The sequence below is a fragment of the Cynoglossus semilaevis genome, chromosome 4, assembly GCF_000523025.1.
Source record: "Cynoglossus semilaevis isolate Cse_v1.0 chromosome 4, Cse_v1.0, whole genome shotgun sequence".
NCBI classification, from domain to species: Eukaryota; Metazoa; Chordata; class Actinopteri; order Pleuronectiformes; family Cynoglossidae; genus Cynoglossus; species Cynoglossus semilaevis.
In genome coordinates, this window is record NC_024310.1 from 7,055,877 (window position 1) to 7,070,079 (window position 14,203).

Sequence of the window (14,203 nt, forward strand, 5' to 3'; positions counted from 1 at the left end):
GGAGAGAGGGTCTGAGGACGCACTGAGGGTCGGTACGACACGGGGGAGTCCAGCTCCTCACTTTGCTTTTGGTACAAGCACAGTGTTATGACACATTTGAACTTTTTTTTTTAATGCTGATCTTTGTTTTCCTACAACTTTGCACTAATGTTTTTTTTTTAAATATATATATATATCAGTGTATATTTTGTTTTTTTGTATATGTTTTGTGTATATGCTCAGTGGTTCTGTTGACATTTCCTGTCAAAAAGCATTACAGCCACTGACACAGCCACCGACACAGACCCAGACACAGACCCAGACACAGACCCAGCTCGTCTGCCGACATGAACCTGCCACATTCTTATTCAAACACCTAAACGTCAAATATATAATCTTTTCTCCTGGTTCCTGTCAATGAAATCCTGTGAGTGACAAACAGAAGGTAGCAGCTGTAAAAACTGAATGTACGAGAAGATCGTTCACCCAGAGCGCCATCTGCTGTCCATCGTGCATGCACTTATTTTCTTTAAAAAAAATGCTTTACTTTACGCTGTTGCGACGTCACCGATACGAACCGGGCCGTGTCATAAGACAAGTTCTGGGAGAAAACTGTGTTTAATAGAAGCGCTGTGTACTTCGTTATCATACATGAACGGTACTTCCATATATATTTGGACATGAATGTTAACGTGGATGTCGTGAAAAGACGGTGTACATTTCTTGAAATGTCGTTGGTACTGTATCCTCAGTGTGACAGTGAGGCTGAGTGGGTTCAACACGGTCACAAACCACCGGCCTCTAAAGCAGGGGTGTCAAACATACGGCCCGTGGGCCAAAACCGGCCCGCCGGGGGGTTCAATCTGGTCAAAATGCACACTTCATGTTCATGGTGTTTTGTCAAATTATATTTCATTAAATATGAATATTTCCTAATATAATGGTACTTTGTTGAAAACAAAAAGGAAAAACATGGACTTATTGTTATTTATAGGTAATTATGTTATAATTGGACTGGTCCGGCCCACTTGACATCTGGCCCCTGAACCAAAATGAGTTTGACACCCCTGCTCTAAAGGCATAGTTCAGATTTTCCTGAAGTGTGTTACTAGAGGCCTGTAGCTAATGCTAACGGTCCATTACGTCCTACTAACAAGCTAATTCATTTGGCAACTGGTCATAAAATGTTCAAGTTTCCCATCGTACAAATTGTCCAGAGCACCAGCAACGACCGGGTCACTGGAGGCCAGAGACTTTCTGTGGTGCTGTTTCCACGTACCAAAGTACTACATCACATCTGTACAGAACTGCACAGGAATCAACAGTAGTATCTGCAGTTCAGGGCTACATTCTGAGTTCTTCATAGAAAGTTCTTCATAGAAATCACATTCAAACAAATGGCGTTTGCTCCTTTTTAGACCATAACTAGTTTAGATTTTTTTTAAAAATCTGCATTACTTTTCAACAAGTGCCTTCACAGAGCCAGTATTTGTGTTTCAAACGTATGTGCGACCCGTTTTTCTCCTGGCGTAATGAAATGAGAGAAAACTGTACGATAACTGCCTTTATATGTTGTGACTGTTATGGTGTTTGTAAACTGATGATTTTTTTATACACGTCTTACAGTATTTTGTATAAGAAATAAATGCGTTTATTCACGATTGACCTTGTGACTGTCCGTCTCCCTCAAACCTGTTGTTTCACTGACATTTTTATTTCATTCAGTTGAACTGATGTGACTCTGGTCGATGAGGTAACGATTTATTATTTTTCATGCTGCTGAATCAACACGGCAGCTGAACATCAGAACATCAGATGTGGATGTAGGAGATCTGAACGTCGCCGTTCACCTCCAGCTTGTCGATCTCGTTGAAGGACCGATAGCGGTGGGAGAAGTCGAACATGTGCTGGCCGTTCACAAACACCTTAAACCTCTGGTTCCCACAGCGGACGGATATCTGATGGAACAGACAAACGGAGGCCCGTGTTCATGCACAGTCTGCCTAAAAAACACTTAAAACACCATCCCGTGGGTTCTTACATCAAAGTACTGTCCCTCAGTGAAGGGGTTGAAGTTCATCTCTCGCTCCTCTGTCCCCCAGTTTCCTCCAATCCGGCTGTTCCTCACCACGACCCCTTCCTGCACTCGAGGGTTCATGTGGAAAACGACGTCTCCAGATCGGCTGGCCAAGAAGTTGATGGAGATTCTGTAACATATAAATACAGTAGTCAGAGTCAAAGACACAGAACGATCCACGATTATAGATTATTGATAATTATTATCACCATCACACACACTTTTTTGCCCCATAAGGAACCATGCCCCTGATGATGAGTGTCCTCTTCGAAGACATCCCTCCTGGGATCATGTCACTGTAGGGAAGAGACTGAAAATCACAGGAAAAAAAACACTTTAAACAATGTTTTTTGTCATCGTAAAATAATTTGTTTTTACTTTTGCATGTTTTTTTGCCATTTTGACTAAAATTACAATCTCATCTTTAGTATTTATAGTGTAGCTTATTGGTAGCTTTAATTGTATTATTAGATACAAATTACCTAGCTGTTTTATATAAAAGTTATTACATCAATAAACAATGCTACTTATATATATACTAATGTATATTATTTATATTCGAGCACTGAGGACTGAGATTAACTTGATAAATCATAATGTTGAATCCTGCAGATTCTCCATGTCACCACAGGAGGTCACCAATGCTGCCAAAGCAAGTTATGAAAATAGCAGATTCCAAATTTGGATACGAAACACTGACGGTTCACCATGATGACACACTGATGTGTGTGTGTGTGTTAAACACATGTTACTCACGGGGTTGTAGACTGGCTGTTAAACACGTTACTCACGGGGTTGTAGACTGGCTGTGATCCCATGCCCTGTAATCAGATGGAGGAGACATGATAAATGAAGAGAAGAAAAGACAACATTTGATATATTAAAATGTGTTTCTCTTACAGGTAGCTGTGAGCCTGGGTATCCTCCCTAACAAAGAAGGAAAAAAAACAGTAGTTAGCATGTTGCCATATCAAATATAAAACTATAACCATAAAATATAAAATATAAACCATAATAATGTTATCAAAAACTTACCCCCATGTTGCCCCCTGGGTATCCACCCTACATTAGAGATAGAGAATAAACAAATATTTTTCTTTAAGACTTACACTCATAGATTATTATATATATATTTTTTTTCCATTTGTATTTACCCCAAAGTCACCTCCTGGACATCCACCCTGTCATGCAGACACAGAGAAGACAGTTTTCACTCTCCTCAGTATCACTTTTAGTGGCTGATAACGTTCAGTTTTTTTAGTTAACTGGTATTTTCTATAACAGTGTTTTTCTTTTCACTAAATTGTTTTGAATTTTTGTCCATTTTCCTACATCTTGGCTAAGATAATCTTTATAAATATATTTTTTCTCTAATATATATTATATATTTGTAACCAACTCTCATTTTGTATTTGTACAGTATTTTTTGGACCATTTTAAGTTTTTAACTTTTTAGTCTCAATTTATACCATTACATACTTTGGAAACAAATTCCTGTGTCCTTATATATTTTTTTTTTCAAATGTAAGTTTATGCAATAATTTTTTAAACATGATTTACTCACCCCCATGTCACCTCCTGGGTAACACCCCTGTTAAAACAATATGGAGAGTAATAATAATATTCTGCTTCATGCAACATTCATTTGATACAAATATATAAACATATGTTACAAATACAAATACTTACTCCCATTCCATCACCTGGGCCTGCTGGGTATCCACCCTTAAAGTCAACAAAAAAGTCAAATTGGACAAATAATTTAACACTACTACCTTACGGATATGTATCATATTTTTATTAAAGTGCACATACCCCCATGCCATCACCAGGGTATCCACCCATGCCTCCACCTGTTCCACCCTGAAAGGCCAAAAAAAAAAGAAAAAAAGTTGACTATATTCTCAGAAAAGACTTGAATAATGATATCAGTGACACTAAGAGACGTCCTTCACCCCAATGATGTTGATGGTCTGGATGTGAACGTCTCCTACGATCTGCAGGCCACACACTCTCTGCAGGGGGAGCCGGTGCTCAAAGGTGTGGAAGTCTTTTCCATTGACCGTGATCTGGAAACAGAAAAGATGTTAAGGGGAAAAAAAAGAAAAAGAAAAAGTAGTTTTAAAGTCATTTCTAGGGTTAGGGTGGGTTAGGGTGGGAGTTCTTGTTTCTCTGACCTTGTAACCTTGTGAAGTGACCATGATGACCATTTCAAAGCCCTTGCCCTTGCGGAAGGGCATACTGCGGACCTTGTCCTCGGAGCCCCAGGCTCCATTCTGGCAGGTGTTGAAGACCACTCTGTCCCGGCCGTCGAAACGGGGGTTAAAGTGGAGGGCGATGTCGCTGGACTCGTACTGACCACAGAGCAGGTTGACAGCGAACCTGCAGGTGGAGCACACACATCACGTCACAGCGGCTGATGAGTTTGTTTAGGGACAGGAAACAGGAACAACAGTGCAAACAGTGCAGGTGAGGCTGTGTGGAGAGAAAACAGAAGAACTGATAAGAGTGAAAAGACTCTCTACAATATAATCTCTACAATACAGATAAAGAGGGGGAAAGAGGCGTGTGCTGTGTTTACCCCGTTGCCTGATGGACTGTAAAAGTACCGCTTCACAGTTCTGACATCACTGTTTTTAAAATGGGAGGGGACTGTTGGGGGTCAAAGTCTTTCATAAGTAGAAGGACAATGCAAACAATCTCAATACGTACATTTTAAACTTATTTCCTAATAAAACCTAAAGTGAATTTAATAAAAACAAACCACAGTTAAGTTGTCAGAAATACAACAGAACATTCTAGAGTCAGTCTCACCTGGTGATGCTATCAGGAACTGAACCCTGGAGGTAAATGGACGAGCCTTCTCTCAGTCCTCCATAAATGGGCCCCAGGTAAGGAATTGTCTGTGCAGAGAAAAGAAGAAAGAAAAAAACACTCAGCAAATAGAATGTACTTTAACAAGTGTGTTTCAAAGTTTTCTATTAAAAAAATGAACCTCACTGACTGACATTTCTACAACATTCTAAATATAATTGTAGATTTGCTACATAGGAAAGTAGTCATTGAATGTAGTACTGCACATGAACTGACTGTAGTAATGATTCACTATGTTAAAGTATGTGTACTTCACCTACCTCAAGTCGATTTCCTGACTTTAAAATATCATGTTTTTAGGCAACAAGTGAAACTTTATCTCTTAAATGATAAATTATTTTAGTGAGAAAACTGCACGTATTCCAGCATTTAACAATAAAATGGACTTGACTTGAACCAAAAACAAAACATATTGTAATTTCCACAAACATTTTATCTGAACAACGAAATGGTTTACAAACAAATAGACAATTTTTTTTCCAGTTTGTGTCACAGCTGATACTCACAGGGCTGTAGACGGGTTGATACCCCGGAGGAGCGACAAAGGTCATGACTGCAGTCAGTGAGAAGGAAAAGATCAGACGGAGGCAGGAAGTCTGTCAGCAACCGATCCAGACTCCAGGATACTGGTGTTTTATAGGAGGGATGAGGGAGGGGCTGGACCTCCATATTTACATTTGGAGGCACTGAAGTAAAAAAAAAAAAATTAACCTTTGACCCTTTCCAAGGTGTGGCGAGTCTACAAAAGGTAAGTGTGTAGTTTCGGGTAATCTCTACATTGTTTAAACAACCATCAAAACTCCAGTAACAGACTGAAGTCAGGACGTTACCATGGAGCCACCTGTCAGGAGGGAATGGGTTTCAGTATGAACGGTTGTTTTTACACTTTTGAAAATGCAGAAATTCAGGAGAATTTGGATTCCTTAATTAGAACATTTCTAGAAGAAAATCAGAAAATAAAGTCTGTGCAAATTCAAAGTGAGATCAGCGATGTTTCTTTAAATCCTGTCGGAGACTGAAATAAAGGGGTGTGTGAAGGTGATTCATAAAACATTCCATCCAGACCGTCAACCAAAGACAAACAGTAACACGGCCGACTCTTATCATTTACTGCTGCATTAAATCTAATGGAGGCAGGACGTTTTTACGACTGATGACTTTTACACCCATTTATACACAGTACTCCAACCCGGACACATATCTCATCTGAAATGTATACCTCCTGTATATTACTCTGTATATAGAACTTCACTATGTCACCTGTTTACTTATATTCACAGATCCGTTATCTCTCCTGTGTATGTCTGCTGCACCTCATAAGTGAAAATTTATCTTTATGTCTGCTGCACCTCATAAGTGAAAACCTACCTGGTAATAAAAACTTTTTTTTTTAATTCTGATTTTATTATACGCACACCAGGTGGACACAACTACACACTTTAATTCTATTCAACTGCAGGATGAAAGTAGTCTAAGAAAACCAACACACTTCAGGGAGAACGTACTTCTACTTATTGGTGTTAAGGAAAGTAATAAAAAAAATTACTGAAGTAGAAAATACTAAAAACGGGGGATTAGTATAAATTAGGACACGGTTTCTAGTACTCCTTAAAATACTCTGTTTATTCTGTATTGAAACACAGGATTCAGTCAGAGGACAGTCAGTCAGGTGAACGTACTGATGGTCATTCAGCTCCATACATCAGCAGCTGCACATGCACACTTCAGAGTCGTCAGCGATCACCGTCTGACCAGAGCGAGTAGTTACATCAAAAAACAAGACAGATTTCTGGGTTTGTTTGTCGCCGAACCAGGCAATGCAAAAACTGAAGTCGTCTGAGATCAATACTTCACACGTGGCTTTTACCGCAAAGGACCAAAAACAACAAGTTCACTGGACTCCTCTAAAACATCAGTGGCGAAAAACAATGAAAACTAGCAAAGACAAAAAGCAGTATTGTCTGCATTCTGACTGCAAACTGGGCGTTGGCTTCAGTGTGAGACCAGTTCTCTTCTCAGCACTGTAGAGGACGCATGGCACAAAACAACATGGTTCATTCAAATACCCCGAAGCCCAAAATAAAATAAATAAATATATGTATTTATGTAAAATATGTCTATTATTTAAAAGGCCTCTAAGCAGCCTCGTCATGATGAAGTCACACAGTTGACACTTTGGCCAAAGTTCAACTCAATCATTACTCATTTAAATGCACCGACGAAAACCTATTTGTGCACAAATTGTCACGGCACGGCGGACGGGCTACAACAGTCGTCTCCAGAGAGTCTGGGCCGCGTATAAACAATAATAAATACCTGCAGCGCCCCCTGGTACTGTATGTGTTTACATCACCGGCGGATGACGTGGGCCACATACTGTCCAAGTCCAGGGCTGCATCGTAAGACTTCAAAGTGCAAACTGTGTCTCCGTGATTCGTCACTTCTGTTTCTGACAGGACTGAGGTTCTGTGTGTGATTGTACATAGGTTTCTACACATTGTCAGAGCAAGAGAAGGAGTCAGGTGTGCGTGAGTGTGTCTGTGTGTGAAGGTCACCCACACACGGCTGTTGATAAAGCCTTACGTACATGGATCAGTGAGCTTCCTTACTGTACTTTTAGTCGCTTTTTTCCAAGAGCTCACTAGATCGAATCAGTATCTTTTATATATATATTTTTTTCCTAAATAAAAAACGTACGTCAGATGGACCATCAAAACTGCCAGTAAGTTGATACTGTAGAAAAAGGCACCAAAATGAACTGTGATAAAACATCAAATGGACCTGTATTCCAGGAGAAGAGTTGGAGTATGGATGTCTAAAGAGGAGAGAGGTTCATTTTAGCCAGCCCCTGCTGGTCAGCAGTGGCACTGCAGTAGTAATTCTCAAAAGAGAGAGACGTCTCTGATACACATTCCATGGTGAGGGTGGGACTGATGTTCACTGCTCCCTCCAGGATCCCAGAGATTGAGCTGTGAGCTGCTGAATCACTCCCCCTCCCCCCTTCCCCCCTCTTTCTTTCAATAAAAATCTTCAATGAAATTTTAACAGGCAGCAGCAACGAAGGAAACAAGACTCCAACCATTCAAACAATACAAATAAAACAAAGTCTTAAATACAAGGCTCAGAGCTATAAAACTAAACTATCTGATTGCTAAAGCAGTGACGATGCTATAGGCACTGAAATGTTGACAGCAGGATCTTTCCAAAGAGCCCTTTGTGCACGACGTTTTACACAAACAAGGCCATGACCTGTGGTGTTCCATGGAGAATAGAAAAGGCCACTTGCTTCATAAGTGAGTTTATGCGTATTGAGTATATAATTGACTCTGCTTCTCTCCACTAATCTCTTTACCTTTTTGCTGCAGTTGTTACTATAGTGCAGTCACAGCGTGCATAGCTTCAACTGAGGAGAGAAATGTGCAGGAAAACGATCAAAAGTAAGACCTTGTGACACCTTCACCACTCTGGACTTCACTCCTCTCTTTACTACTCTCTTCTCTCCTCATTCTGAGGCCCATGCACCGTGTGGAACATTATCCCAGCTGATCCTCATACTGCTTCCTAAAGCAGTCTCCGGCGGGGAAGAAGTCCCAGCATCGTTCCTGGTACATCTTCCAGACATACGACTCCTGAAAGACGACAGAGGGGCAGAGGAGAGGTGAAGGTTTTATCTTTACAACCTGCATTATCAACTACTCACTGTTTCATACGAGGACTGACCTGGCCTGTGTGTTCTGTTTCATCTTTGTTAATCAGATACATTAGGAAGAACCTGCGAGAGGAAAAAACAAAGAGGAGAAACTTCACAATTTGTTTGGCGCAAATTTCTTTCTGACTCCAAAGATCTGTTTTTTAATCACATGATTGCAGTAATTGTTTTTATCAATTACTAGAAATTTTACAGAACCCCATTTGAATTACAGATGACCTCATGTGGGGTTGCAAAGTCTTTTTAATTGTTCTATGAACTGTAGACGACGATAAGCCCAGATTCTGTGAAGTCCTGTGATAAAGAAAAGCCTTGTGAAACAATTTACTACCAAATGTCTCACGTCCTTATCCTTGTCCTTAACAATCTAGGTTGAATGGTCTTATTATCTCACTACTGTTCTAATTTAGACAGAAACATCCCAGATTAAATAAAACATATGAACTTTTCATGATCGCAGCTTTTCAGTGACAATGTCTCTTTTTTGAGTCTGTTTGTAAAGTTTATGACAATAACAAACAGAAATACGTTTCTGTATCAGTGTCACTATGGTTTCCTCTTTCCTTTTTTTTTGTCCTACTTGGACTCTGCACGTTGACACACCCAACACAACACTTGATACTACACCGCATAAATCTCATTTTCAGCCGAGACACTGCCAACTGCATCAGACAGTGCTGTATTTGCTTCTCTAATGAACTTTACCTGGTGCTACTGTGAACTGAAGTTCACGTCACTTACATGTAGTTGGCTAAATTATGTTCTTCTAAAGTGTGAGTCTCAAATCCATGCGGCGTTGTGTCAAAGTAGTCACTTCCTATTCCACAGATGAAGCACTTTGTCTGATGGAAGAAGAAACATTTTACATTAAAATAAAGAAAACCTGACAGTGGATTAAAGATGGTGACAAATGCAATGTCAATTAAATGAAAAGAGAAGTCCTCACCTCCATGTCCTCTCTGACCTGTTCCTGCTGGTCTCTCAGCTCACCAAAGGCATCAATGATTAGACCTGAGAGACAGAAGATCAAAGTTTTTACAGCAATCATACTGTTCCATGTGCAACTTAGAAGTCTTCACTTTGACAGGCAAAATGTTAAAGATCGATTAAGGATCAACTTAGAAGTCTTCAGAAGTTCTTTAGAAGTCTTTGACAGGTTTTCAGGCAAAATGTTAAAGATCGATTAAGGCCACTGGTTCCCCTGTCATCTCATTCATAGGACATGAACTAACATCAGGAGGTCAGATTTTAGATTACAGTGTGAACTCTACAGTGAGCATAAAACCTACATGCTTTTTCTTTTCAGAACTTCAGGAAAAAAAAACGAAAACACAGACAGGTCTGTTTGTACCCTGGATGATAGCCAGCAGGATGACAATGACAAAGAAGAAGAAGGTGATGTCGAAGACCACTCGGTACAGCTCGTATTCATCTCCAGCTGGGTCCTCGATTTCGTCTCCAATACCACCGCCAGCGCGTACACCGACGTACATGTGGAACAGGTAACACTGCAGGAGCAAACACGCAGGTGTCAGCTCTGAATTATAGGACTTCAGTCAGTTCAGAGAACGTGGCTGTCATCTCTCACTGTCATCATGTCGTCACACTTCATGTCCGGTTCGTCCTCATCCTCGCTCTTATTGTAGAACTTGCGGAAGAAGTTGAAGGCCACCACAGTGTACAGGTACACAACTACGGCCAACAAACCCACCGTCATCAACAGCTGAGAAACACAGGGGAACAGGTCAAGAGGTCAGTTAATGTTACACAGCAGTTGGTGATAATAATGTGGATCCGTTCAGACCTGTTTGCCGTTGTGAGTGACAGAGGACAGGATGGTGCGCAGGGTTTTCACACCCATGGCGATGTCCAGGAGATGAGCAGCAAAGAAGAAGTTGTTATAGTGTCCCAGCAGAGACATCAACATGTACCAGACCAGGTAGAGGAAGGTCTAAAGGTCGATGTAGAACCAGTATTAGAATCCCACTCATTGTCAAAAATACCACAGACGTTTCAATGAACTCACATTGTCAGTGAACACAACACCAAACTTCCAGATCTGATACTTGACGTCGATGGATGTGATCCTGGAGACAGAAGGAAATGACCATCAGCTGCATTCTTTTCAATTAAACATATATTATATTAAAACCAGATACCAGCTGAACATGGAGGTGTCGGGTTCTGCTTTCTTTCCATGAGTCATGGCACTGACGTCCAGAGAGGCCAGGTCCATACCCAGCAGCTCTGCAATTCTCTCTCTGCCGTAGATGTCACCGTATTTATCCAGGACCTACAGCAGGTACACATCAGACAAATGTTTCTCTGACTGTGACACATCAGAAAAACAACAGCGTGGAACAAAGATAGAATAAAGACGGTTCTGACAAAGTGATAGAACTACAGTTCTTACCTTTCTTTTGACAAACTTGTCCCAGTAATTGTTGGGGAAAGTGCTGTGGATAAAGACCAGATGACAGTCGTTAAAGGCAGATTACTGCACTGATAGGAACTACAGTAGAATGATAACAACGTTCTTTATCTGGTTGTTTTCGTATTTAGCATATTTTCCTGACTAAATGTTGTAGTATTGTTCGTAAAAATGCGTTGTGAAGAGTCAAAAAAATTATGTGTTTTATTGGCTTATAATAAGACTATTCTTTGACAAAAACATAGGCTAAATTTATTTCATCAATTTATTCCGTATTACTGAATGCAACAATTAACAAATAAACCAACTTCAAAAGAAGATGAAGTGTCTTCTTCTGCACCATCAGCATCAGTTAGGCCATTAGTTTCTTTCCTGCTGCAACATGACTTGACCTTTTGGTCAATGTTAAATTGTCAAAAAGTCATTATGGAAGTTTGGTTATTTTTTATAGTTTTTTTAACTTTAAGGAAATCTTTATGGTTTAGTTGTATAATTTTTCAGTGGTGCAGTAAAAGTGTTGAATGTAAAGAGTGCCCTCTTGTGGCCCCTGGTATAAACACAGCCTTTATATGCATCCATGTCTCTAACATTGCGTCTGATGAGCTTACGGAGTGTTGAGCACCAGTCGGTCCCACTGGCCTTTAATGTCATCATCTTCCGGCTGCTCTGTGACATACAGTCCATCGAACTCCAGTTTCCTGGCCAGCTCTTTCTCTCTCTTGAAGATAACCAGAGGGACCTGAGAGTGCAACATGAAACCAGAACTGTGAGAGATGCCCGACAGCAGCGTGAAAGGATTTTTGGAGCCTCAGAGCAGAGGTACACACCTTCAGGCAGTTGTAACCAATGATGCAGAGGAAGGAGATGATGGTGTGAATTATACCAAAGAAAGCCATGGCTGGTTCCATGTAACCTGTACTCTCCTCTAAGAAGTAGTACATGGGACCTTCTTCATCATCATCTTCTCCTCCGTCTTCTAACCCAGAACCTTCCTCCTCAGCACCGGAGCCTTCAAACATGCCAGAGCCCTCAAAAAGACCAGAACCCTCGTAGTCCTCCTCACCTGGGGGAGTGTCAGACACCTGGAAAATGGGACAAAGAATACAAATAATTTCAAACATATATTTTTATTATTTGTAACGAAATCATTACACTGTTATTTAGTTTTCAGGTTAGGACTAAATGATTCATCTTTGTTTAACAGACCTTGTAGAAAAGCAGGATGAAATTGAGAGCGAAGGCAATAAACAGAGCAAGGAACCGAAGGTTGTAGAAGTTACGAGAAAGGTAGTTCTGGAACAAAATAGAAGGAACAGCAGATGTGAGTAAACGATTACTGTGATCAGTATCGTAACATGGACAGAGAGCTGTTGCTCACCATGAATTTGATTCTCTGGATCTCCAGCTCATTCCACAGCTCAAAGCCCTCCTCAACAGGTTTCTTTTCCTTCTTTGCCTTGGTTGTCACAGTCGGTTTCTCTTCTTCTTGGGGTGGTTCCACTTTCACTTCAGGTTCAGGTTCTGGCTTCTCTTCCTTCTCTCCATTCTCAGTGCTGGGAAAAGGTTATAAAGTTTAGTATCTTTTTTAGCATTTAATAGATAAAATCCTTCTCTGGCCTCAGGACTTCTTACTCTGCCTTCTCTGCCTCCTGAGGAGCTTCTTCTTCATGTTCATGCTCATGCTCAACGGTTTCCTCCTCTCCTTGTCCTCCCACTGCAGCTTCCAACTGTGTAAAGAAGAGTTCAAAAGTTGTATTTCTTTGAGGAAACAATATATAAACTTTTAAGTCCAAAACAACCCACCAGTTTCCTCTTGAGCAACGGTGTCCCCTCGGGAGTTGGAGGTTCTTCTGGAGTTGTCTCACCAAAATCACCAAGTCCACCAGGAGCACTGAAGCCAGGCATATGTCCACCTTCTCCTTCCTCCCCACCCTCCTCTTCCTCTTCTCCTCCTCCAGTATCTAAATGTTCTGCCGCTCCGTCTGTGTCCTGGACTTCTCGGGCTCCTGGTTCTGGTGGAACGTCGCCGTGAACTTCGTCCTGTGTTGGATCGGGCATACTTGCAAGGATCTCTGTCACAGTCATCTTTTTGGCGCCCTCTACTAAGCCTCCACCAAACAGCACTTTCCATATGAATGTGAAGAAGCCCTTACATATACTATAGACAAATATCAGGATACCCATCAGAACAGTGTAAACAAACGTAACCAGGCCGATCACCATCTCCTTTATCGTCATCTTCCTGAGTTTGCGGTAGTGACGGCGCAGGTTACGGAAGGTGAACATATTAAAGAAGTTGATCACACTGTTCACGAATTCTGCAAAGGCGGAGGTTGACTCTGGAGCTTCCCCTTCGCCGTTGCCTTCATCACCTTCTGCAGACTCTACTTCATCTCCTCCACCTTCCTCTTCTTCCTCGTCATCTTCCTCCTCAGCACCATCTCCCTCGGGCTCGGAGATAGATGCGGCAATGTTCATCTCAAAGATTGTGTCCTCGCAGAAGTTCACAAACATCTCCATCTTCTCACTCTCACCGCCCTCGTTCACCACATCAAAGATGAACTGTCGCTTGGACTCTCTAACCTGTGGCATTTCCCACTGGTTGCGGTTGGCCTCGCTGATTTCAAAGTAGATGCGCTCAATCCTTCGGCTGGCTCCCATGATCTCTATGCGGCCAAGGAATGGACGGAAGTAATTGAGTACACTCTCTGCCTGCTCCAGGAAGTTCTGTAAGCGGGTATCATGAGGCACGTGCTCCGACAGGTTAGTGAGAAGAACAGCAATATTGAAACCAATGTCTTTGGCTGGCTCCTGGAAACGATCAGCAAATTCCTCAAAGTTGATCATCTCATTTTCATCAGCCTCTGAGCAGGAGAGGAGGAACTGGATTTCTGACGGAGAGTACTGCTTCTGACTGTCCATGGCCTTAGAGAAATCCTTCTTGGAGATTAGTCCACGTGGGTCAGTCACATAGTCCCTGAAGGCATCAGATGCCACAATGTCCTTGAGCTTTAGGAACATGTCAAAGAACTTAAGGATCATCTCCACATTGCTTGAGGACTCCACCAGCATGTCCACCATCTGCTTGGCAATGGTGCCGTTTACCACATTGCCTGGAGGAATTCATGATGAC

The 14,203-nt window shown here is 41.4% G+C and overlaps 2 protein-coding genes across 3 annotated transcripts in view; both read right to left on the reverse strand.

The window, feature by feature from the left end:
* Positions 1-1,423: 1,423 nt before the first annotated feature.
* Positions 1,424-5,759, reverse strand: LOC103377850 (galectin-4). 2 transcript variants are annotated; one of them, XM_008308816.3, is made up of 14 exons: positions 5,437-5,759; positions 4,871-4,959; positions 4,234-4,438; positions 4,012-4,125; positions 3,872-3,919; positions 3,746-3,781; positions 3,621-3,647; positions 3,211-3,237; positions 3,092-3,118; positions 2,957-2,983; positions 2,848-2,877; positions 2,278-2,366; positions 2,021-2,186; positions 1,424-1,937 (listed from the first exon to the last, which is right to left on the reverse strand). In XM_008308816.3, exons 1-14 carry the CDS (start codon positions 5,479-5,481, stop codon positions 1,791-1,793), a joined length of 1,077 nt encoding a protein of 358 aa, XP_008307038.1. In that variant the 5' UTR covers positions 5,482-5,759; the 3' UTR covers positions 1,424-1,790. The 2 variants fall into 2 exon arrangements, with proteins under 2 accessions (XP_008307038.1, XP_024910718.1); XM_025054950.1 differs by lacking the exons at positions 3,092-3,118; positions 3,211-3,237 and having other exon boundaries at positions 5,437-5,754.
* Positions 5,760-6,534: 775 nt separating this feature from the next.
* The window catches only part of ryr1b (ryanodine receptor 1b (skeletal)), a 51,856-nt gene continuing 44,187 nt past the window's right edge, over positions 6,535-14,203 (reverse strand). Inside the window, exons 93-108 of the mRNA XM_017032029.2 lie at positions 12,874-14,183; positions 12,703-12,797; positions 12,449-12,623; positions 12,277-12,363; positions 11,898-12,152; positions 11,679-11,809; positions 11,053-11,095; positions 10,799-10,932; positions 10,666-10,726; positions 10,444-10,590; positions 10,228-10,362; positions 9,991-10,147; positions 9,586-9,650; positions 9,381-9,481; positions 8,651-8,702; positions 6,535-8,559 (exon numbers count right to left, since the gene is read on the reverse strand). Coding sequence (XP_016887518.1) covers positions 8,464-8,559; positions 8,651-8,702; positions 9,381-9,481; positions 9,586-9,650; positions 9,991-10,147; positions 10,228-10,362; positions 10,444-10,590; positions 10,666-10,726; positions 10,799-10,932; positions 11,053-11,095; positions 11,679-11,809; positions 11,898-12,152; positions 12,277-12,363; positions 12,449-12,623; positions 12,703-12,797; positions 12,874-14,183 — 3,044 coding nt within the window. The 3' untranslated portion in view covers positions 6,535-8,463. The remainder of the gene's footprint in view (positions 8,560-8,650; positions 8,703-9,380; positions 9,482-9,585; positions 9,651-9,990; positions 10,148-10,227; positions 10,363-10,443; positions 10,591-10,665; positions 10,727-10,798; positions 10,933-11,052; positions 11,096-11,678; positions 11,810-11,897; positions 12,153-12,276; positions 12,364-12,448; positions 12,624-12,702; positions 12,798-12,873; positions 14,184-14,203) is intronic.